This window comes from Phyllostomus hastatus, unplaced genomic scaffold (assembly GCF_019186645.2).
Source record: "Phyllostomus hastatus isolate PE091 unplaced genomic scaffold, TTU_PhHast_1.1 phas_scaffold_21, whole genome shotgun sequence".
NCBI lineage: Eukaryota > Metazoa > Chordata > Mammalia > Chiroptera > Phyllostomidae > Phyllostomus > Phyllostomus hastatus.
Genome location: NW_025334017.1, coordinates 20,490,376 through 20,516,135, shown reverse-complemented (window position 1 = coordinate 20,516,135; position 25,760 = coordinate 20,490,376). Strand labels below are relative to the sequence as shown.

Below are 25,760 nucleotides of genomic sequence, written 5' to 3'. Positions count from 1 at the left end.
GGGGAGGGGGACGCAGGTGGTGCCCTACTGGCTCTTCAGATCCGGTGCGTGAGGTTCAGGATCCCAGGAACGCAGGACCTGTCATTCTCAAGTAACTTTTCAAGTTGCAAGTACAGTGGGAGCCAAGCTACCACAGGACCAGAACTGTGACTGGCAAGCAGCAGACAAGATGACACAACCCTTGCCTTCCTGAGAGGAATCTGGCTCACACCCCCACTGCTGGCTTGGCTGGCCATGCCTACCCGACTCGGGGTCGCCCAGCTCCCTTCCGCTCTCTTGCAACACTGCAGCCCCGGTGTCCTGACACACACCTGGGATCGTACGCATAATTGTATTTGTTGAGTTAAAGAGGTTCCCACGTTAGTAAGTTTACTTAAGTGAAAACTGTGTTTGTACTAATAATGACCGTAAAAACCGTGTTTTAGAGGGGATGAAACAAACAAATCTTGAGTCCACCCTGCTGTTTTAAGACAAACTCTTCATTCCGAAGCAGTTCTTGCTAATTAGGATCCCGTTGATGGGTGCACAGTGCTAAGACTTGCTCTGATGTAACTTCGGCTGAGCTGGCCAACAAGCTTCTCCCCACCGGCTATCTGTGCTCCAGTGAGAGGGCACGCAGGGGCTTCCAGACAGGTCACAGCCCTGCCCGGCTCCCAGACACCAGTCGTTTGGCTGACAACGTGGCCAGTGTGCAGAAACCCCCTAAGTGCATTCCATGGGTGTGTGGACATCCTTGCAATGCCTTTCCCCTTCCCTTTAGAACATGTATCTCAAGTATCTGAGCTGCCAAAAACCCATTTTGGACAGTCACAGGCACTATTTTGGGGCTCATCAGGTGTGAAGGTGGGAAGGCCTGAAGCAGCCTGCACTTTCACGCTGGCTGTGCTTTCGAGTGTCATTCCTTCGGTACCCGGCACAGACGCCTGCCTTCTCAACCCCCCAGCACACCAGAGACTGTCCTACGTGACCTGCAGCAGTATGACTTCATCCTGTGGAAGTCCGTCTCCAGACCAGCTGCCAAAAAGAATGTACCGTTTTTAAAAAGTGGAAATACTGTTTTTATAGTCTCATTAGTTTTCCTCCACCACAAAAACTGTTTGCACAGCAGGGTTCCCCCCGCCCCCCAAGCATAATCATTTCAAATATAGTACATCCCTCTATGGGGAAAACAACTTTAACAGCTACAAGTCTGGAAAGATGGTCTATTGAGATCATTACTACCAAGGATCAGTGATGAAGGAACTGAGGGTGGAGAGGACAAAGGAAATGAGGTGTGCCTTGCTTAGGCAGTCAAACTAAACAAATGTTCAGGGCCAAAAGAGAGTAAGAAAGGGTTGTGGCGGGGGCGGGAGAAAGGAGGGGAAAAGTGTCTTAGATCCTCACAGACAATAGGATAGGACAGGGGCAGGGACAAGGACATCAGCCTTGGGGGGATGCTGCACATGTTTATGTAGGAAGAAGGTGCAGAAAGGGGAAGGCAGCTAGTCTATCGGCCTTCAAACTCATATGACTCGGCATCCCGGAAACCTGACTAGCTTGGTTAGCGGAAACTCAGTTCCTAGGGTAGGCAGATCGCAATCCAAGCCAAAAGGTATTAAGTTTTCCTCTACTCTCCACCCCATTAAGGAGACTTAAAACATTCTCTCTGGCATGGGCGGATTACTGGTGGGTCCATTTGCACACCTGGTGGTGCTGAGCTGAATGTCTATGACCTTAACAGAAAGGTTTATGGGAATCAGGATGGAAAAACCAGTGGGCTCTTATCAGTCAAGTGACCTGAAGGCATACAGGTGTGAGAAGAATTGAGGGAGTAACTGTTTTGCTGTAGAAACAGAAGAGAAGCAGCTAGATATTAAAGTGGGATTGAAAATACCTTTAAAAGAGATATTGATCTGGACTGGCAATGAGACAAAGACGCAATGAACTGCTGAGGCACGGGATGTGCTCTGCAGGGCCGTTTAAACCCAAACATCACTGTCTCCCCACAGTGGGGACAGGATGACAGGTCCTTACTTCACAGAGGTAGTAGACAGGGAGGCAGCTTTGGGACTGAGCTTGGGTTATGCTGTTAAGAAAAACCAGCAGCACCAGCACCATGTGGAATCTCTGAGTAGGACGCAGTATCCTGATGTCTATGGTGCTATTTGAATGTCACACGAACAAGATCCTTTCATCCTTTCAGGCCTTACAGACTCTCAAAATCATCATTTCTCTCTATTTGACCTTGTGCCCTTTTCCACACGGCAAAAACTACTATGCAAACAGACAGAAAACTATGGGTAGTAACATGCAAATAATTGATGTCCTATGTGCCTTTCACAGGGATCAGTAACTGATAGGCCTTTTTCCATCCCTCACAACCCTTATTATGATGAACTTAGTGTGAATATTATGGGCATAAATCTTCAAGGAACAGAATTTCTTAGGTAGGGTTTATAGAGAGTATGAATGAGATACACCATAAAAGATAACTGAGGCTAATTCTCATGAATACTCTCCTCTCCCACCTCTCTTAATTTTTCATCTTCCTTTGAATGTAGTAAAATTTGAACCACTTGTTAAAAGTGCACAAAAAAGTGACTGTATGCAAACAGCTGAGCACGCACAGCGTGGTAGAGGCCGAGGGTAGGAATGTTGGAAGCTCAAGTCTGTTCATCTCCATTTCTCTTGGCCTGAGACGTTCTGATTTCATCAGCATTGAAATATTCAGAAGTGTATGTGTGCGACAAGCCGTAAAGCTCCTCTGAGGACCGAACTGCGTGCATCTGTGCAGCCGTATGTGGGTGGGAGGGGTCCCTTGATACAATCAATCACCGCAGCATCAGAAGAGTCTTTTCTTGGGTGTGGGCAAATCTCACTTTAATCGTAAAAGCACTCACTTACAGCACACTGGAAAATGAACCAACAGGAGAGCTGTGACCCTTGAACATACGAATATATAAAAGCCCCTTGGAATTCAGGTAATCAAGATAAGGGCATTCCTCCAGGAAAGCATCCCTCCTCCTTTTTCTGAAGACTGTTATACACTCATTTTGGAAGATGATTAGACATACTTGGGAGTTCAAAGTAGTAGGATGTGCCTTGCAGGGAGAGAAAAAAAACCTTTTATAAAATTAGGTAAACACATTTCAGCATAGCCACATGACAGTGGGATGGATGTCCTCCTTAGATCAGGCCGGGGCAGAACACTCAGAGAAAGGCGGCCCGGGGCAGGGACAGGACCCAGGAGACAGGACCGCCAGGCACCACGCTGCCCAAACAAATCAGCTCGCCCCTGTAACTTGGACGGGACACGCCACTCCACGGCCTCAGAACAGGGTGCACACGAACAGCTACGGTAGTGACCGCTGTCTCACTGCCGGGGATTGTCGAACAGTCGCTGATTTAGCCCTGGCCAGGAAGCTCACAGTCACTGAATTGAAGCCATAAAGGATCTAAAGGAACTTCCTGTTTTATTTATACATATGTATGGGCTCCTATTTACTTAACTGAGGCAGCGACTCACAATTAATTAACATCCTTGTTCTCATATGGGTTTCTTCTACACACTGGAGCAGCTTAAGGAAAAAAGTGTTGTCTAATTTTGATTTTATTTTACACTTTCAAAAGAGAAAGAGGGACCAGAGAGAAAAGAAATGTGACTAATCTATCAACTTTGGGGCCCAGCATGTACAAAACTAGACCTCTCTGACTCGAAGTTCATGTGGATTGCCGGGAAGTTTCAGCGCCCAGGGAAGCCCAGGGAGGTCTAGGGAAGCCCCTTGCACTCCATCCCTACAGACAGAACTCTACAGTTAACCTATCAGAGTGCTCAGCTAAAGCATATGTCTAAAACTACAAAAGGTTTCAACTTAACATTAAAAATTTTAAACTGGAACATTTTAGCAATGAATAAGCTCAGAAAGCTCATCCCAGAAGTGAAATTAAAGAACTATTGCTCTGATGTCTGAAAAGTCAAGGTCATGCTCAGCTTCGCCCACTCGCAGGCTTAGGCAGACACATAAGGTGGCGGTGGCTCCTTGGCGGCACCGGTCACAGTAGCATCATCGTATGGGGGTAACAGCACCTAAGAAAAAGAGAAGATGAGGGTTAGTGTTGAAAAGTGCACCTACGTTCTACTCTGAGCTTTAACTTCAATTGAACTTTTCATGTAATTAAATGCTTCCCATAACCTGTACCAATTTCAATTTTTCAGGAGGTGGCTGGACTTCAACGAGAGACTTTTTAAATCTTTAAAGAAGCAAACGGGAAGAGATTTTCGGCCCTTTCTGAGTTTTCCAAACCTGTTCACATGTGCCTGGATGTCATGGCACCTGGAGGGCCAAAGGGCTATGTGACTGGGACTGGGCAGGAGGCAGTGGCAGCTCTGAAGAGGACAGAGGGCTCCTGCGTGTTATGTCCACCTGCACACACGAGCAGGGGAGGCACCTGAGTGACTACAGGAGCCACTCGCGTGAGATCCAAACAGGGGAGTGGCACACGCGAGGGCCTGGGCTTCCATCGGGAGCCAAGGCCTGGCTCAGCCACACTTGGTCAGGGTGGTCTTGGGGGAATTACGTAATCTCAACTCCCACGTCTGTGAAACAGCGATGACCGAGACTGAGAGGTCTATAAACACAGCACCTAACACACTGTTTGATGCACACCTGCAATGGCGGATACTGTATCTCTGTAAATGGCTGGAAAAAAACGAACGAGAACAAGCACTAAATTAATCAATAACCTCTCTGTTCACATTTCTAGTACAAAAACAATGACTTGTGATTGCTTATGAATTGTCAACGTACGAAAACACGGAGTAATTTTGGCTTTCTCAGAGTAGAAAACGAAACACAAGAGAGTAACAACTCAGTATAATTAGCCTTTTAATCAGTCAGCTAACATTTAGTATGTGCCTACTATGTGACAGGCATTGTGGGCATGACTAAAATAAAACACAGTTCCTACCCTTGGGAACTCAGAGATGAGATGAAATAAAATGTTATGCACTTCAAACACCTTGTGACAAGAGAAACAGTATTTGCAAATGGAAAGAAGGAAAACAAAACAACATCCCGTTACTCTTTCTAATATGGACATCACTTAGAGTGGTAAATGTTTATCAATTTCATCAATTTTCATTCACCTAACCTTTGACTCCTAGAGGGACAACACTAAAATATTAAGATTTTGTCATCCCTACACCCACAATCACACACACCCCCTCTCCAATTTACACTTCACTACCTAGCTCCCTCTTCTTCCAGTCTTGAAGCTTGTCTTGGGCAGAGCCCGGTTGGGCCCAGTACCTATCTGACTACAAGAACTCGGAAGATGCTAATGGAATTACCGAACTATCACTCAGGTGGCCCGCAGAGAATCCGTGTGGTTCATCTGGTGGGGAAATGGAGCCTGGCATTCTAGGCATCTATACTGGTTAGGGTCCCATCTGGGGATAGACACCACCAGTAATTTGAAAAGAGAAAGTTATTAACAGGATTGGAGGGGAAAGAGCTAAGGGGGCTGGACAGAACTCTAACAAATATTAGTGCTGAGTGAGGGCACTGAAGGGAAGAACCACTATGGAAAGGGGTCCCCTCCCCAAAGCTGGGAGCCGAGCTTCATTGAAGGGGGTGATCCACAGAGAAGTTTTCTGGGTAGAGCTAGCCCACAGTCAGCAGGCTGAGTTGCTGAGGTAGGTGTGTAAGGAGCCACCTGCTGGGACTCGGGGAAGCTGCTGCCAGAAGCTGTTCACAGGGAGGTGCCACTTGCCCTGGAAACTGCCTAGCAGTGGGTGTTTGCTGGGAAGGTGGCCAAGCAGGTGTGGCTGCCACTGTCCCCCTCCAACTCTGCGGCACTGCCAACAGGATCCAAACGCACTACAGGTGCACACCAGAGCCAGGAGAAGAAAACCCCTTCCTCCTCCGGTGCCCTCCACTGATGAGGCTTAACAGTGGGTTGGCTGGTAAAGGAGGAATATTTACATATGACACTCAGCTCCAATCAGGCTAAACTTGGGGAGCTAGAAGTGGTAAGTGGCCATATAGGCAAGATCAAGGCCTGAGCCTCACTCCTGTCTGCTTCACGGCCTCTGTCCCAAAAGTGGTGGTGACATTGTGCCTGTGGCCTAAGTCCTTCATACTTCAGGCATTACCGAAGGTACGGAGTTGAGGCCAGTGTTCACTTGTTGCTCTGCAGAAAGGAATACCCAAAATACACTCAGTGCAAGCACCTGTCCAAGGCCAGGAAGCACTCCCAGTGTTCTCCCCACGGGAGGAAACCATCTGCAAGTGGCATGACAGGGCACTCGGCAAGGGTAACACAGACCTGAACACATTCCACAATCTGTGAAGGAACTGACAGTCCAGTGGAAGCAGGTGACCTGCGCATGACCAATGTGTGGGTGTGGACAAGACGTTCAGGAAGAACAGACAGAGACAAGTACTTTGGGTAGAAGGTGGAGGAAAGTCCTCCCAGGAGGATAAGTAGGATCAGGCATAGGGAAGATAACTATGCAGGTAGAGGAGAGAGCACAGGTAAGCGAGGGAAGCTTGAAACAGAACTCTTTCTGGGGACCGAAGACCGTGAAGGTGAACACTTAGGGGACATGCAGCAGAGAGGAAGCTGGAGAGGCGAGTGAGGGTAACAGCACGACAGCCTGTGACCACCTGACAGAGCTTTGTCCAGTCCCCAGCAGCAGCGTCTCCAGTAGGAATCCTAAAAGTCTCAGCCTTAGTGGAGGCAGTGTGTATTCTCTGCAACAAAGTTGCTCTCCTCTCTGCAGTGGCATGTCTGGCTTTAAAACCGGGCCGCCGGAACTCGCGTGTGTGCCTGCACTCAGTACGGTAACTTATAGCCAGGGGAAACAGCTGTCATCAGCACAAGAATATTAAATTCTGCGTGAAAGAGCCTCAGCACTGTGTTCCCCAACCTCATTAAACAATCGCCTGACTCCTATCTATCAGTACCCTTGGAGAAATGATCCTAAAACACAGTGGAACTACAGGAAGGGCAGAAAAAAACAGTCATCCCGGCCAACTTTTCCTTCCTGCGCAGAATGCAACACTCAAACTCTCCAACACGTTCACAGAAGATTAAACATGAAATTTTCCTGAAAAAAGAAAAAGAATGCTGGAAATTTGCCTTTTGTTTGTCACTATTTCTTGCTATTGATTTTCAAACAAAGTTTCATCCTCACATCAGTGTTTAACATCCTAATGGCTTTTCCACTAATACCCTCCTGCCATGGACTCTGTGAGGAGCTTCTCCTTTTGATAGGGGACTCAAGACTTGCAAAATTTTAGCTTAAGGTAAAAAGTTGTAAGTCTAGCATGTAATGTGTATGTTAAAGCTTTTGTTTCAGAAACTACAGATAGGGCCCATCCTGGCTCCTGGGAGAAACAGCTGAGCTCCTGGGGCACTGATAGAAAATTACCACCTGGGGACATCCAAACCTTTGTTCCAGGGAGAGCCCAGACGACCACCCCTCCCCCTTGGGAACAGCTAACTGCCCAGGGCAGGAATGTTGCAGCTTCTGAATCTCAAAGCCCTCACTGCACCTTGTTTGTCCTCCCCCACCCCCTTATAAAAGATCTGGCCAGGAAATAGAAAGGACTATGTTTTGTTAGGGTATGAAACCCTCCATCTTCTCGGATCGCTGGCCATCTGAATAAAGCGCCCATGAAAGATTCAATTGCTGTCATTGCTTATTGGATTTGGTAGTGACAGGCAGCCCGAATGCCGGTGTCTTTTCTGGGTACACTTTCACTGCAGTTGCTAACACCATCATCCTCTGTTCCCCATTACCACGAACTAAGTGCCGACTGTAAAACAGCCTTCACACGGCTCCTTCCACAGGCTCCTGCGGAAAGAGCTCTCCAAATGAAACTGGTTTTAAATTCTGAAGGGACAGTGTCATCTTTTTAAAATCTAAATGATGTTAATATCATTGATGATTTCAAGGAAGGGTTGGTGAAGTAAGAATTGTTACAATCTTGACGGGGGGGGGGGAAGGAGCAAAAGGAAAAAGGACTCACGGATGCCAGTGTGGTGACTGATGGGGCAGGGAGCATAAGGGGACTAACAGTAATGGAAAACAATAAAGATTAAATAAAAAACAATAGTCCTGACTAAAAACACTTGCTATTATCCTTTTCCACTAAAATCAGTGAAGTGCTTGGAAATCTGAGAAAACAACTGTACTATCAATTAAGTTAGAACATGCCAATGAAGATGCCATAGAACAAAACTGGTGAAAACTGTTAGTTTTGACATTTTTAAGAAGTTGGCATCTAGTTAAACATAGTCTTTTCTTTTAAAGAAATTAATCATTCACAATCAATAACCAAAAAATCATCTCTGAGGACTAAGAATATAGGCTGTGTCCTACTTCAATCCGAAGTTACTGCCTGGTGAAAACAGCAGCTGCTCACGGAGTAGATAAACACAGACACATTACAAATCTCAGCCACACACCACACTTCAACAATATGCAATACGACCAAACCCTAACCTAAGTACAGTCCCTGGAAGTTTGTCTTACAGGATCTCAGCCACAGAGTGTCTGTATAATGGTGTAACTCTTCTCCACAGACGGAAAAACCCCTCCTGCCAGTGACCCCAGAAGGCCTCTGTTCGTTGGGGAGATCCGCACCTGTCTGTCTACACTGTCTCTTTAATTGGGAGTTGTCGTGTAGGTGACAGTGTGCTGGTGGGAATGCAGCTCACCACTCATTTCAATTCAGCTCAACAAGTATTCAGAGCATTACCAGGGGAAACACCACGCTTCTTAGCTACATCAACATACAGAACAATTGGAGAGGGGGAAATTATCACCAAAGGTAGCAAAGAAGCGATTCCAACCGGCCATATATCCACAAGTCATTAAAATTTGGGAAACTCGTTCATTCCATCAAATATTAAGAAATGATAAAATGCTCAAGAGGGACGAACGATTTATTGGTAAAAAAGAGAACATGTCTGGGTACTCTGGTTAGAGCTGGACTTTTACTATAATATTAGAGTTAAGCTATTAAAGGCTTATTGGGAATTCTGTAGGTGCTAGGATTACATTTCCAAAAAGCATTATATAAAAGCATTTATGTAAATAAATGTCTTCAGACATTCACAAAATTACATGCCAAGTTTTATGTTTGTTCAGTTATTTTCCCGGGGAGAGTAGAGTGTTCAGAGCTTTCACCAGATTCTCAAAGAAGCATCCCTGGGGATTTCGGGGTCCAGGTCGGGGTTGGGAGGGTGGTGGTACAAAGCACAAGGTGAACCTCGGCAGCAATCTGCTTGCTGCCCCCCACGTGGTCTTAAGGATGAGGGAAGTTAAAACTGGTCAGAGCCCAGGACGACAGCTGTGTGGCACCTCATCTATCCTGCAGCAGGAAGAGAGGCCCCAAGAAAGAAACAAAACTCATAGATTGTCTTAGAGTCAAACATTTGGAAAATAATGTTAACAGGTGACTGAGATCTAAGATAGGTAAAAGTTAAAAAAAAAAAAACTTGGCAGCTGGAAAAACAAGGCAATTGTTTGCTGGGGGGAAACAAAAACTGTACAAGAAAGAGATGAAGGGAGCAAAAATTCGGTGAGACTACATGAGGAGGATGAAGGCCTCAGAGAATACAGGGAGGGCAGTAAGAGACAAATGCCATTCAACAAGAAGTCAAAAGATATCTCAAGTTAATAATAAAAAGTCAGCAAGGCTGACATTTTATAATGGGGGTAAACACTAAAGGAAACATGTAAGAGTTGACAGTGGTGAAAACTGGGTGCAATTTGGAGGATGGGCAAGAAAACAGTAGAGGACAATTAAGAACTAAATCTTTCACTATTATGATTTTTTAGCTATATACATGTAATGCTGTGGTTAAAAATAAAATTAATGTTGAAAAAATAAAAGAATAATCACGGCAGTCCGGAAGTAAAGAGGAGGTCAGTCAGAGACCCGAGAGAAGCGCCTCTGGCAGGAAGGAGCCGGCTCGCGGTTCCTTGGACCTGTAATGCCGGGAGGGGAGCAGCACAGTCACTGACCCTACGACAGATTTCCCACCGCTGCCCCCACGACAGATTTCCCACCGCTGCCCCCAGCCTCCTCCTCTCCCATGTCTAAACAAAAGTAACTGAGTGATGGGAAAGGAGACAAAACAGACACCATTTCTACTGCGGGATGCATGTCTGCAAGCGCTGTGGGCATACAGTTATATTCCAAAACCCAAAGTAAGGTTTGGCTGGAACACCATCTCCTCCCAGCCACTCCTTCCCCAGGTACGGCCGAGCAGCCGTCTGAGGCCAGCTGTGGTGCCAGGTGCTGGGGAGGCGCAGGTGGAGAAACCAACTGCAACCTGGAGCAGGATGCCCTAGCCTGCCTGAGCAATGCTCATCACAGGAGGGGAAAAGCACATGTACAGTCATGAAAGACCAGGGCATTCATGTAAAGATGTAGGTGGTCTTCTGGGGACGGGCTACAAGAGATGAGCCTGGAATGACAGGCAAGATCCCAACTGGCCTTGTAAAAGCAATGACAGGAAAGTGGAACCTTCTTCTACAGAACCCAGTGGTCCTCACTATTTTGGGGAAAATGTGGAGTTTTGGTAATGTTTATATGTAAGGCTCCCATGGGCATACATAGATTTTACAAAATCAACTTCTCTCCCCCAAAATATGGGGAGATAAATACCACTATAAATGGAGACTTGTTTTTCTTTCTTTGGGGGTGCTCACTGAAGTGGGGGTAGCAGGTAGGAAGCAAGGGTTATGGAAGTATTCATGAAAGCCAACAGCTCCAGCCATGGCCAGGTGGCTCAGCTGGTTCAAGTATCATCCCAACGTTGCGTGTTTGATCCTGGTCAGGGTTCATACAAGAATCAACCAATGAATGCATAAATAAGTGGGACAACACATCAATGTTTCTCTCTGTGTGTTCTCTCCTCTCTCAAATCTGTAAATATTTTTTTTAAAAAAAGCACAAAGTTCCTAAGAGCAGCAACTCCTGACAACACATCAGCAACAGTCCCTCAAAGCTGCTTCACAAATAAAATGGACTTGACAGGGTGAAGTCAGAACTCCACTCCCTCCTCTCACCTCAACAAAGGACTAGAAGGCAAGCAGCTGAGACAGAGATTATTGTAGGGATAATCCTGAATCTGCTCTTAGTGATTAAAGTGGGGTGGGGGGCGGGGTGGGGTGAGGAGACAAACCACTGGCAAACTTGGATTTTAAATATTGGCCCCCCACACCAAGTCACAAATGGCTGTCACATAGCAAAGTGGAGTGACATCACAGTTTAAAAATGCTGTAGTAATAAACAGCAGAACCCCTCAAGACTTTTAAATACAGGGATGATAAAATCAGATTTATGTTTTAGATCAATCTGGCAGTAACAGAAAGAAAAAGTGGAAGAGAGAGCGGAGTCCAAGCCCAGAGGCTAGAAGACTGGTTATAACAAGTTTAAAGATGACTCCTAAGTTACTGGCCGAGGTGACAAAGTGGACGTTGTGACCATTCTGAGAGAAGCAGGCGAGGAAGACATGAAGTGAGCTGTGCAGTGCGCGAGCTCTTTCTAGCGATGACCACTGGGTGGTGGGGGATGTGCGTATGGAACCAATAACGGTTCACATACATTAAGCTTCTTCCTTCAACTGAGATACAAAAGAGATAAGATTTATTAACCATCATTTGTTCATCAACAAATGTGGGTCATATTGTGTGCCAGGCACTGAGGCTACCACACTAACTGAAATGGGGAAGGTCTGAGACCGCACACGGCTTGTATGCTAATGCAGGGGTCCGATAAAGAGAATTACCTTCTGCCAAAAAACACAGAGCTTCTCAGCCACAGTCTATTCGCAACAGTGTGCCAAACAAATACTGTATTTTTCTATGTTTGCCGCCGTGTCGAGAAGACTGGGGTGTGCTGGGCTGTGGAGTCGATTGTCTAGGCCCATCTCCTCCCAACTCTGAGGCCCTGAGCCAGTCATTTACCTCTTTAAGCCTCGCTTTTCTCCATCTGTAAATGGGGGCAATAATAATCTCTATCTAACAAGGTTGGTGAAATAAATAAGTCCCAGTAACTGCTTACTAGCAGAGTACATGGAATATGATAGTGCTCAACAAATCTTAATTAGTATTATTCCTGATATTTGTGCAAGGATGAGATGGTTTGGGGTCTCAGACAAAATGCAACATAAGACATGTGAATGTTAAAATAACCCAGAAATAAGACAAAAGGGACAGTAATTGGGTTATGAAGTTTTCATTTCTATACATAGAGAAAGGAAAAGAGGAGAGAGACGAAAGTGTATGTTTCTCTTTTGTGACAGTAAACTGAAACAAGACGTCACAGAACAAATAGTTGTGTAAAAGAAAGAGTAACAGCACAATAGCTTTAGCTACTGGTTTTAAAAAATTTAGCAACTATTTTGCAAGCAAATTATTCTTTTATTGATTTTTCACTATAGTTTGTTAAATATAAGTTTGATTTAGAACTGTAGGCAAAATGATAAAAATGGAAGAATTAAAACTTTCTCAGGAAAAAGATATCCTTAAAAAGAGCCAAAAGATTAGGTGCTGCTGCTTGCCAACCCACTTGCAAGAAGGAAAACTCCACTGTGAGGTTTATCTAGGCTGAAAGCTGGGGCTATTCAGTTCCCTGGGAAGGTTCAGATACTTGTCCTACAAATGCTTAGGAACGTGGGCTTAAATTTCCACCCAGGCAGGGGTTGTGAACTACATGGGCCAAGTCTGGCCTGGCACCTGATTTTTGTGTGGCCTGTGAACTAAGACAGGTTTTTACTTTTTAAAATGGTTTAAAAAATGTTTCAGGCTATGTCAAAATTGTATAAAACTTAAATTTCAGCATCCATAAATAAAGTTTTACTGGAACACAGCCACACTTATATAGCTACACCTGGTTTCACACTACAAGAGCAGAGTTCAATAGTTAATGTCAGACCGCTCAGACAACAAAGCCTAAAATATTTACTATGTAGTTCTTAACATAAAAAGCCTGCCTTCGCCTGGATCAAGGAAGAGCATTACTCTGAATTCGGAGCTTGGAAGACAGGATACTGTCAGATGTGAAAGTACACAGGCAAGCCAATTTCGCCACTTAGAGTCACTTAAGTCTTCAAAGGTCCATTTAAATTCATCCCAAGAAGCCAAAATATTTATTTCCTCTTCTTCACCATTTGTAACACCCTAATAGTCTATGGTGTATCTTGCTTAAAACAGGCAGCATTTTACATTAAATGCTTGTCTTAAATTGGTCACACCACATTTGCCTATTTAGATGTGAGCTTCCTTTACTCAGGCCCAACAGGAAAGGGGAGACAGGTGAAACAACCATTTGGGATAGGATAACCACCCACAGAAAGTCTGGGCTTTATCTTTAAGGCATGCAGAATAACTGTTTCACTTTTGGAATACCCCTACCTGTAATATATGTAGGTAAACACATACATACATAAAACCATACAGAGGTGAGCAAAAGTAGGTTTACAGTTGTTCATATATAAAGATATACAGGTTATCATTATTACAACAGCTTTATTAACTCAAAAGAATGTCACAAAGGCACAATCTTATAAGTGCCCAAATTGCTGGCCCTCATTATTTACACATCTTTGGAGTCTACTTGCTACACTCAAGCACACAGCTCTTTATTGTTATCAATAAACCTACTTTTGCCCAACCCTGTATATTTTTGATTCTAAGGAACAAATTTCTGTACATGTTACCATCTGAATTTAGGCCCTGCCGTGTAATTAACAGGACCTTACAAAAGGTACCTAAAACAATGGTGCAATTTACAACTGACTGACTGTGTCTGTACCCAGTGAGTCCACCAGAGCAGGAGATGGGGAGAACAGAAACAAACTTGGGGGAGTTCTAGTGAGAGCCCCTCTTACACCTGCAATAAGGAGTCATTTCCAAAGGCAAACGAGACAGACGATTTTATCATCACTTCACTGTAAAACTACTATGAACTATCCTCACTTGATATTATAGAAGTTAGTATTTCTCTTAATTCTCAGCAGAGAAGCTATTCAAATGATTTTAGAGTGTACTCATAATATAGAATTCATACTTCAAATCTTTCAAATTGGGTCAAAATTTTCTCACTAGTGAAATATTTGGGCAGGAAATACCAAAATAATACACAGCAGCCCAACTTGCACGCTAAAATGGTTCTGAGCACTTAAATATCTACTATTTAAATAAACACATCAAAAGTAACTGTATCTAAATATACATATACCTGTGTAACAGCATCTAATTAAATATATCTATAAAATCCTGTAGCTTTATCTAATATGAAAATATCTAATTTAACTACGGAAGGAACAGGAGACATGAACGGTGAGCTATCTATCACCACTGCAACCCCACCAAAGGCACCCCAGCTGCTGCTCTTCACTGCAGGCAGGCCTGCATGTGCTGTGCCACCCACTGCGCACGTATGCCCCTGGTGACTCTGCACTAACCCTTCTATAGGCACTTGGGCTGGAGGACTGTCAGAACCTCTGACCTCAGATTCCCACTTACCTGTTTCCCCTGCCCCATATACTTCCCTACCTCCCTCACAGTAATAGAGAGAACTATCTCCTACTTTGATTTCTAGCATCCAACAAAATCAAGTGCCTAAATTTCTATTATATTCTAATCTGTGTCTACAGCTTCATTCTTCCATAGCTGTAAGTGAAATACAAACTTCCATACTCTGTTTCTTAAAATACAATCCTTTCTTCTGCTGTCATACTGGTCATAATTTTTATAGTGATAAAGTCATTTTATCAAGTGGATATACCTTTATTTAACCAAACTAGTCCCTAATTATCCCATAATGAGATTAGATACTTTTGCTATTAAAAATTATGCTGAATAAACATCATATATACATGCATATGAGATATATGATAAATATATATTTACTATTCCCTTAAGATATATTCCCAGAAACCTTTCTTAGAATGTTAAAAAATAAAATTCATTTGTCCCTAGAGTGAAAATCAATATAAACTCTATTTTGGACATTTGTGATAAGAAGTCAAGTTCTATGTGTGTTTTCAAGTAAAATACAATGAAAATAGAGAGTGATTTTGTCCTCAGTTTACTGTAAAACTGATAGAAATTGTTCTCACTTGCTATTATTGGAGTATTCCAAGTAAGCAACTGATTAATAGATACTCTTATCCAGGTTCACAATGAAAACTGGGTTTATCTGAAATGTTCTTCAAATATCTATGTGTTGATCTGACTGTTCCAGATGCTTGCTGGGTGCAATAACAGGTACATTATATGGGTGAGAGATAATTTCTAGCAGATTAGAATATGACTTTTAAATGCTATTTCTTATTGATGGAAGGAAGAAAAGCTGAGTTAACATCACTCACTGTCACCCTGAACTGTGGAACCTACATTGAAGCAGGCGACAGCTTTCAGGAGGAAATCTCAGGGGACATCCAGTCCATTCTCACCCACAACACTTTTCTGTTAGAGCTGTGTGCACATAGAAGACACGGGGAAATGCATGGGGCTGAGCTGTTTCGTATATGAGGCATATTTAGTGTGCATGAATCTGAAACTTCCACAACTGAAAGAGATCTTAAAAGCCAGTCTAGTAACTAACCTTTCAATGAAGACACTTCACACCATGTCAGAAAGTTAGTTAGAACTTTCCTGAAGAATCTGCAAGATGATGATGACTATATTGTCACCTTGGTAACCTCCATTTCTCAGGTATGAAGGAACTTCTGAGGTCTAACTGTAGTAGACTGTTCTGCATGGAGTGGGCCCACCTCCCACTGGGAGATGCACAGGACCCACGCCCACAGACAGGTTTTCCCGTGGTGAATCAGGCCTGCAAGGTACTTAGGCTGCTATGAGTCTTGCTTTTTGCTAAAACTCCCTTATCCTGAATTGAGGACATTTACTGCAAAGCAACTTCCCAAAAACCCTGCTAAACCTTCCAAGGATGAGTGTAACTGGTCCAACTACTTGTCTTTTCATTTGCAAATATCCCTCTACTGTGATGTGATTACCAGCATCCTCTCCTTTGTTTTCTGTAAAAGGTAACCACCTAAAGCGAGCCTGTGCATAGTTAATAAGAACCTTCCTGTAATGTGCCCAGTAAGACAATAAAAGCTCATTGGAGCAAGGGCTGAGGCTTTTGCTCCCCTTAAGAGAAAAGCCATGCTATGCTGTCCCTTTTCCTCCACCGGACTCAGTAGTCCGTGTGAATGTCTCATTTCATCCATAATGACGCAGTCACTGCAGGCAGGTGTCTGCATCACTAACTATTAATCTCTCTCCTGAACTGAACCCTCAGTTTTGTTCATTCCCTGCCCTTTGGCCTCTCTACAGTGGGGGAAAGGGGTAAAATTACTTAGTCAAAAACTTGTTTCTAAAAATATTCAACCTATACGTAGGAAGTAATGAATAACCTGTTTTTTAAAAGCAACAGAAGAAAACAATACAGTGAAACTTTTGTGCATAATTTTTGAAAATCACTGAGAACACTACTAAATCTCAACCCACCCCCCAACCCTTCTTGGTCAACTGAGAATTTCTTTGTGGCACTTTGACAACCCAGGGTCAGCCTTAATTAATTTCAGGTCCCTCAGAGAAATCTGTTAGAAAATGGCTGCTGAGGAGATAATCTGGCCTTGGACAGGTCACTGACTTTTTAACTGTGTTTTTCAAGCAGTCAGACTCAAAGACCCCACATAGCAAAATACTTTTTGAAGTCAAAACAATAACCCCGTATATAATGATCACCAGGATTGGTGTCTACTGCATGACATAGCTTAACAGACCCCACCAAGTTTAAACTTTTCCTATTACCCCCAAGTAGTTAGGAATTGCCAAGTAGTTAACATTACCAAGGCTATGATTCTTTTATCTGAAATCATAACTTTAGACAACATTTTTACTAAATATTAATTGCAATGCTTTTAAAGTGCCCCAATTTCAAAGCAACTGGGTTCCCTACTGTTGAACTTAACTAAATGCTGGGTACTGTTAGCAAAACAAAGTTGCATAAATTAAAATCATTAAAAAAATCTCAACTTGAATAAATTTTAATATGAAAGAAATCTGTTTCTATAATGTGCATGTTTAGTATTTTAATACATTTTTCCTTTAAACATCCAATTTTGATGGAGGTAGGGGAGAGAATGGGGTATTAGCACTACGCATCCAGAATGGAAAGTCCACAACAATGTTCTGAAAGGAAGGTTGCATCTCCCTAGAAGACCCACCCGTGTGCTTTGGTCACTTGAAGAACCACCTTAGTGTTACAGGGTGCAGCCAAGAGGGGGGACCCCAAATAAGCATTTGAAATGGGGTCCAGAACTCAAGGTGTCCAGGAGATTTTAAGATGTCTCCACCCCTTCCCCCACAGGTGTGAGTTGGGGGAAGGGGCACACAGAGCAAGAACATGCAGGGCAGCTTTGCAGCTAATCCATGGCATGGTCATTTCACATACCTATAGTCTTTGGCTGGTCACTTAGATATGCTAAATAGCTATGGCCATGTTCAAGGCCAGGGGGATGGAAAGGGACTTCCCCCCTAAGATGTGACTGGGGGGCAGGTCCCCTGAGTTACAGAACCTGTGTGGGAGCTCGGAGAAGATTGGCTCCATGACATGGGGTCACACCTGCCCAGACCCACGATGGCAACCAGAAAAGCTGGAGAAGACAGCAGATTGAGGGCAAGAGTGCCCGAGTGTAGGAGGAGTTGGAAATGGGGCTGCAGAGGAAGACTGGCGCAGGGATTTAAACCCAGGCATGGCAGCCATTGAGAAGAGAACCACGCGGCCTTGACAGAGTGGAGACTCCCGCAGCCCTGGGAGAGAGGACCACGTGCCTTTGCCAGAGTGGGGACCCCCACAGCTTTAGAAGGGGAACCACCACCTGGTTTTAGCAGAGATCCCGGCGACTCAGCTGAGGGTGCCGGGAACGCAGGGAGGTCTCCCAGTCGAGATGGAGTACTGACTGGGAAGAACCAGAGGACTGCCTGAGCCATGGACTTCTATTTCCTTTCCTGAGATACGGTACTCTGGACTGGGCAAAGGGGGAAGGAAGGAAGGACTGTGTCTGTTTGTGGGTGTTTTAAGGGACTTTGGAATTTTGGTAAAGGCATTAGGTCACTACTTTAAGTTTGTATAGCATTAAATAAACATTTCCTTTCCTTTTCATGAATCTCTGGCATTGAGAGACGTCTTTCCTTGGGTGGCGGACATAATGGACCCGGGGGCTTCTTTCAATAATAGTATATCATCCCAGGCCTCCCTTGTTTGTTCTGTAACATTAGGACATCTTATATTTTCAAGGAAAACAAGTTTAGACACTATACTAGCTACTACTCCTATCTGGACCTGACTACTTAATGAAATGAACAGGTAGGTATTTTTTTTTTGACATATAAAGATGCCATGAACAAAATACCAAGACTCTAAAGCATTAAGAACAGAGTTTGTGACCTTTTAATCTTTGGCATTTCTTTCAAAGGGTTTTTTCTGTGTGTGTGTGTGTAGGGGGGGCGGTTGGAGGGGCGATCTGATTTGCTTGGGAAACTGGAGGAGAGATTAACCCACAGAATGACGTCCAGTATCTAATAACTCTTATCTATTTGGGAAAGTATATTATGTCTGCCTAATAATATGTATACTGTTTTAGAGGGGGAAAAAGCACACTTATTTTCTGCCAACAAGAGCGCCAGTATCTTTCCACAGAGGTCACCCTGAGACTATTCAGCCTGGGAGAAAAGCCATCTGGCCTAATATTTGATAGGAAGTGAAAGACACAACTTGTTATTTTGTCTGTGCAGATTCCAGAAAAAGACATGGACAAAAGATAAGCATACATTATTATACACTATGAGGATCCTAATATAGCTACAGACACCAGGGAAAACGACAAACCTAGATCATTCAAACCCCATTTAGAAACTCGGAGTGAGGCTCTGTAGATGTATATTAACTCCTTTAGTTCTATTAAAACAATCTTTAAACATAATAAAGAGCCCTGTCTCCAACAAAAGAAAGAACAGAACAAGAAATCTGTTTTCCAGCCCTAGGACATCAGAGCACAGTCTCCACCAAAAGGAAGCCGTGCTGCTTTGAGAAATGGCTGGTTCAGGTCTGGGCCCGGCAATGTGCACGGTGAGGGCAGAGCGCCTTGTCACACACACACCAGACAGCAAGGCGGCTATCACAGATGGTGTCAAAAGATCTGGGCACCAACCCGAAGAGGCTCCAACTGGCCAAAAATGGTACAATTGAGAAATAAATAAGTGTATTAACTATAATGTACCAGATATTTAGAGAAAACTTTTATTTCTACCCCTTTGTGAGTTTCAAAATAGGTATTAGTAACAGGTTAAGTTTTATTTAGGTTTACTGATGAAGTTTAACAAAATATTTGTGAAGCAGGAGACAGCACAGGAAGAACTCTGAGACTGCAATACTGTCACTGGCCAGCATTTAGCACCCTGGTTGCCAGGAAACGCCCTTTACCAATTAGGTAGAGTAAATAGTAAACCGAGTCAGGCAGGAGGAAGCAGACAAGTCTCACACGCTAACTCAGCAGTCCTAAGCCTGTTCTGATAATATTGCCAGGTGTTTCAATATCACAAGAAACACTATATTAGCAAGAAAGAAGGAAAGTCCTTGAAATTCTTTGTAACATTTCCACTATCTGGGAAAGAAAGCCTTGAAACTGTGCTTTCATCCTAAGGCCTGAATGTGGGAGAGGGTTGCCGGTGGCCAAAGAAAAAGCCCATAAAACAACTTTGGTTAATTGCCAACCTCTGGTCACTATCTGTTTTAGGAGGGAGTCTCTGATGCTTACAGAAAGAGCCCATAAATAACTTTGAAAAGTGCTCCAATTTTAATTAACTGCCTCCAGTCACATATTTGTTTTACAACAAGATGACCAAATGGAGTCTGGAACAAGGTAAGAATTCGGGTGGACAGACCCCCATTCATCCCTAAATGTGGGTAGTCACATTCCCCCAGGAAAGCTGGCGCCACATTTACCCGTTAATCAATATGTAACTTTTTTCCCTCCTATCCTACCAACTATATAAGTCCAGAGAACAAAGGACTTGCTCTCTCTCTCAGGGGCTCTTGGCTCTCGGGCCACAGGGCCTCTGGCCACTTGGCCTCAGGCTGCCCAGGGTCTTGCCACCCTGGTCTCCAGCCGCTCTTGCTTTTCTCACCTTGCTTTGCTCTGAAACTTTCCCTTTCACCGCCTAATCTACCAGGTCCTGTTCTCGTCGATGGAAGCAAGCCACTAATAAACTGATTACATACTACTAGGCTTGCTGATATGTAATTCTTTACATGTGTCAGCAAGAAGAACCAGGTCTCTCCCGTCAACAGTTGTACTTTTCAGCTGGACCTTCCCAGCTCTTTTAACAGGCCCTCTTTATTACTTAAAAAACACACCTCACCTACACACACGCACACACACACACACACAACCAAAAACTGAACAAGCAGAAAAACCCCACTCCTCACTGGTCAACCACTAGAAAGCGATGGACCAACTTATCATTTTGAAAACTGATAAAGAGAACAAAACCAAGTATATTTATCCACGTCACAAATACCACTGGGTAACCAAAGAGCATAGGAGGGAAAGCTTCTCCTTATAGAAATATTCCAGCTAATAAAAGAAAAAGGAATGATAGGATGTCATCATAACGTGACCCCCAACGAATCAATGAATGTAGGCATTAGGTAGCAATGGCTGTGGACATCCCAGAAAGAGAATCAACCAGATATTATCTGCCTCCTGGTGGAAGAACAAATAATCAACTGTGAAGTAATCTTGAAAAAAAGTGAGAATATAGGAACATAAATATGGGAAGCTTCAAGATCTAATTTACCAGAAATACAAAGCACTACAATCAGAAAAATTTGGTCTGTAGGACAAACTAGTTTCTTTAACCAAAAATTATAGAGACTTAAAATACATACAGGAGTGGGCAAAGTAGGTTTACAGTTGTTTATATAGAAAATAATATAATAATTAGTGAATAATAATAGAAAAATAAACTGCATGGCATACTCACAACTGTAAACCTACTTTTGCCAGCCCCTGTATTGCTCCGAAGATCCTGTTTCAAATAAACTACTAGGAAAATTAGGACATTTATGAAACACTTGGAAATCTGAGCACTTAACTGCACATTTTATATTAATAATTTTATATATAAGTATGCTTTTACAAATAACCACAATACCATTGTGTGTGTGTGTGTGTGTTTAATTTAAATGCTGTCAGAAAGCTGAGACTTCAAGTTGGTGATCTATCCCTGTGTTTTGGAATGAACTATCCATGCAACTGAGTTGTGAGAAATGATAAATCTCCCTTTCCCAAGAATACCATTCTTCAAAAAGAGAAAAGAAAAAAGAAAAAGGCTCACTGGGAACTCTGACAAAGTAGTAACATTATCAGCAGCAACTCAAGTCTCCTTATCTTAAAAAATGGCAAGTTGATACAGAATGACTGAGGAGATAACGACCAGCAACCACCACCAGGTAATCTCCTGGCATCTTCTGTCGGCACTAGGGAAACAACCCCGGCTGGCACTGGTCCCTGGTCCCAAATCCTAGCCACTCACTACAAACTCCTGCCAAGCTGGAACGCTTTCTGAAGAAAAGAGGTCTATTATTAGAAGAGCTGGGATATCCCATTAAAAAGTACAACTATTTTGAGTTTATGTTAGCCTAAATAAAACTTAGCTGTTTTATTCCATATTTAATTTTGAATCTTTCAAGGGGAGAAAAATGTTTCTTGTACAAAGTTAGTTAGATGTATTTTAGAGACTTCATGGTTCTTAAATTCTCTCAGCCTCTCAATTTCCACAAATTTCAGAGTATCCTTTGATTTGAAATGCACTGTGCTCCTGGAGGAGAGGCGGAAAAGGTGAAGGGACTAAGTACAAATTGGTTGTTACGGGACAGTGGGGGTGGACAGTGCCGCAAGGGAATGTCGTCGCCAGTATTCCGGCAGCTATGTGTGGTGTCAGGTGTGTGCGGGATTTTTGGGATGATCACGTGGTGGGTTCTGTGGTGTCTGGTCACTGAGGTGTACACCTGAAACCAGTATTGTATGTCAACTGTAATTGAAAAATAAAAAATGATTATAAAGAATGAAAAATAAGGTATATTATACAATGTGTATCTTTTTAGCTTTTCCCTTTGCTTCTATTAAAAATACACACAACTCTTAAGAAAGGACTATACAAAAACCACTATCAAAGGTATGTTAAAGCAAACACGTGCAAAATGGACATCACCTTTGCTGAGAAACTTCTAAAATATTGTAGCCTTGTAAGTCCTACACATTATGATATCTAGGGTAAGATTCTGATATAGCTTGCTTATTAACTTCATGGTTCTTCAAACTCAAAAATCTCAAACTTTGTTTAGACTTTTCATGGGTTAAGCATGACAATAAATGTACACAGATTTTTTTTAAAAGAAGAAAAAAGAAACATATAGATAACTAAATACCCAGAAATTGAGAAGAAAAAATTCTTTAAGCCAACAGTTATATCAAATGTATAACAATTTTGAAGTTACTTCCTTAAAGAGGCTCACTGGCACAAGCAAACTTCTTTAAAGGGCCGAGCAGACTCGTGTTGACTGTAATCAGTGCACAGAGTTCTGCAGGCCCCTGACAAGGGCATCTCAGCATCTGAGTATGCTGGGCTCTGTGCCTCTGATTAAACCACTGCCCGTGCACATTTGGTTCAACTTAACAAATGTTTGGTGGGCACTTAGGAAAACCATTCATGTATAACATGTTTTCCCTCAGAAACCCGAGAGAGCTCTCAATAATATCAGCTTGCATCTATCTATCTATCTATCTATCTATCACTATATTTAGCAATAGTTATGTCTCTTTATTACAACATTGAATATCAAGCTCTAGTAGTGACACTAATGATTACAGTTTCAAGCAGTGATGAGCATAAATGATATTTTGAGATATCTGCAACAACTCTGTTATCAGAAAATATTTTTCATTTCTGTTGATGACAAATCCTTATGTCAAAATGACACATCACGTATGCATGCAGTTATGTAGTACAAAGGGGAATGGAATGGGCCATAAAAAAATCACGTGCCCTGGCTGGCGTAGCTCAGTGGATTGAGCGCGGGCTGCGAACCAAGGTGTCGCAGGTTCGATTCCCAGCCAGGGCACATGCCTGGGTTGCAGGCCACAGCCCCCAGCAACCGCACATTGATGTTTCTCTCTCTCTCTCTTTCTCCCTCCCTAAAAATAATAAATAAATAAAATTTTAAAAAATCACGTAGTGGCATTAGGATAGTGTGGACACTTTCTGTTTCTGAATTACAGGAGGCCCTAACATTTAATTTGGAAGGAAAATACATTTTTATTTTCATTATCTCCTAATGCAACTATATATTTAATACAAAGTTTGAAATTGCTTTGTTCCCATTTTATACACAGGGGAATAAAGGTAAGGACAGGTTAAATTATTTCAGTAAGGTCACGGAGTGACCAAGTCACCAGAACTTAAAACAGAAAGCAAAATCTAAACCTCTGTTCTAGTTTAGATTTGACACACTATTGGTATTTACTCTGCATCCGTCCTGTCCATTCTATCCCCCACAGTAGTGTCCGTTTCCACCCATCCCACACGCTCATCCCCATCCTTTCCACAGTCATTCCTTGAGCATGTACCCGTGGAGAGTACTGCCTCAGGCTCTGTGCTGAATGCGAAGGTGGTGGGCACACAGGGAGGTTAGTACCTAGAGAACTTACACTTTTATATCACCATGAGCCAGACAGTTTAAAATAATTTACACAAAATGAAAATGATTTCTATGACTATTCCAGTGAAGACATGTTTTCCAAAATCATATCTGAAGCTTAAAAATCTTAAGCATGAACAACTAGTTATAGAACAGAGATCATCTAATAAATTCTCTTACTAAGGTTTTCATATGCAGGGCAAGTTTTAAAGACAAACCTCTGTCACTCTTATTTCTCTACCTATAATACCACATTTCTGGGTCTAATTTCACATGTCAAGTGAGACAGTATAGTCATACTATGCAAAATTACATACAATGGCTTGGTAATTCAGATTTAAGATACATAAATATGGAGAAGGTGCATCTATTTTCTATCTGTAATAGTTTTTAAAGTAAACCAGATGTTGAGCCATCTGGATTTTAATAAACTTTGAGGAAAATGAAACATATTTCATTCAACTACGAATCCCCTGATGCCTAAGCAACTCCTGAGTATGTTTCAACAAGAGTAAAAACATAGCCAACAGCCTTGACTGATGTGGCTCATTTGGGCAACCTCCCGCCAAGCTTTGATTCCCAGTCAGGGCACACGCCTGGGCTGCAAGTTCTGATCCTGGTCGGGGAGCATATGAAGAGTTTCCCTCCCTGCCTTCCTCCCCCATCTCTAAAAAATCAATAAATAAAATCTTAGAAAGAAAAAAGTAGACAACTCTAGAAACATTCATGAGCCTTCGAACAGCCAATGTGGGGAGACTTCCAGGAGGAGTGACTGGCACCTACCGTAGTGTCATTGCTGGTAACATATACCAGGACGTCGGAGGAGTTCCTGCCATTGATGTATCGGTAGCAGTTCCAAACGCAGCTAATCAAGTAACCCTGGAAGGTGAGTAGTGATTATTAGATCTTTGGTTTTCAAACTTCGGAAAATTTTAAATATCAGCATAATAAAGCCATGTTACAAAAGTTTTATTTAATAAATTAGAAATAAACATAGTGACTCTACTAAACTAAAAAGACTTTAAAATTACACATACTGGGTACAGTAACTTTCTGGCAAAGGGTGCTACTCTAGCCCTATTCTATCACACCGCCCCAGAAGGTGGGGGAGGACTGAAAGCAGAACAAGAAATTATAAGAAAAGGTAGTACCAATTGCCAAACACATTTATTGCTCCAAAATTCATAGAATAATTAAGCCATTTCTCATCACATTTTAAACTCTGTGTCTGGGATTTTTTATTCCACATGATTATCTATGATTCTACTATCAAGTCAATTTTTATAAAATGGATTACAGCCCTGGCTGGTGTAGCTCAGTGGACTGAGCACAGGCTTGCGAAACAAAAGGTCACTGGTTCGATTCCCAGTCAGGGCACATGCCTGGGTTGTGGGTCAGGTCCCCGCTAAGGGGCACAAGAGAGGCACCCACACATTGATGTTTCTCTCCTTCTCTTTCTCCCTCCCTTCCTCTCTCTAAAAATAAAATAAATAATTTTAAAAATGGAGTACAGCATGTACATCTGTTAAACAGTCAATGACATTTATTAAAACATTTCCATTTTCACAATGAAATATCCAAAGAAGATACTCAAAATGTCCAGAATAAACACATTCTAGAAATAAAGCATGAGTTCATGGGAGACATTTGAACTATGACCTCTTTGCACTTTTATTTCAATCATCTGCAACTGGGCTAGAACTAAATGATTTCAAAACCCCTTTCTAGCTTTAAAATCCTTTGATTAAAAGAAGTTTAAAAATATGGAGAATGTGGAATCCTCACACATTGCCAGTGGAAATGCAAAACGGTGCAGCCACTTTGGAAAACAGTTCCTCAACAGGTTAAGCAGAGTTACCATGTGACTCTGTGATTCCATTCTCAGGTATGTGCCCGAGAGACATGAAAACCTATGTCCACACAAAAACCTGAACACGCATGTTCACAGTAGCATACTCACAACACCCAACAAGTAGAAGC

General features: G+C 42.7%; 1 protein-coding gene across 1 annotated transcript in view; it reads right to left on the bottom strand.

Moving 5' to 3' along the window:
* Window positions 1-2,837: 2,837 nt before the first annotated feature.
* Window positions 2,838-25,760, bottom strand: part of LAPTM4B (lysosomal protein transmembrane 4 beta) — a 62,456-nt gene continuing 39,533 nt past the window's right edge. The window contains exons 6-7 of the mRNA XM_045861358.1: window positions 24,564-24,659; window positions 2,838-4,066 (exon numbers count right to left, since the gene is read on the bottom strand). Coding sequence (XP_045717314.1) covers window positions 3,989-4,066; window positions 24,564-24,659 — 174 coding nt within the window. The 3' untranslated portion in view covers window positions 2,838-3,988. The remainder of the gene's footprint in view (window positions 4,067-24,563; window positions 24,660-25,760) is intronic.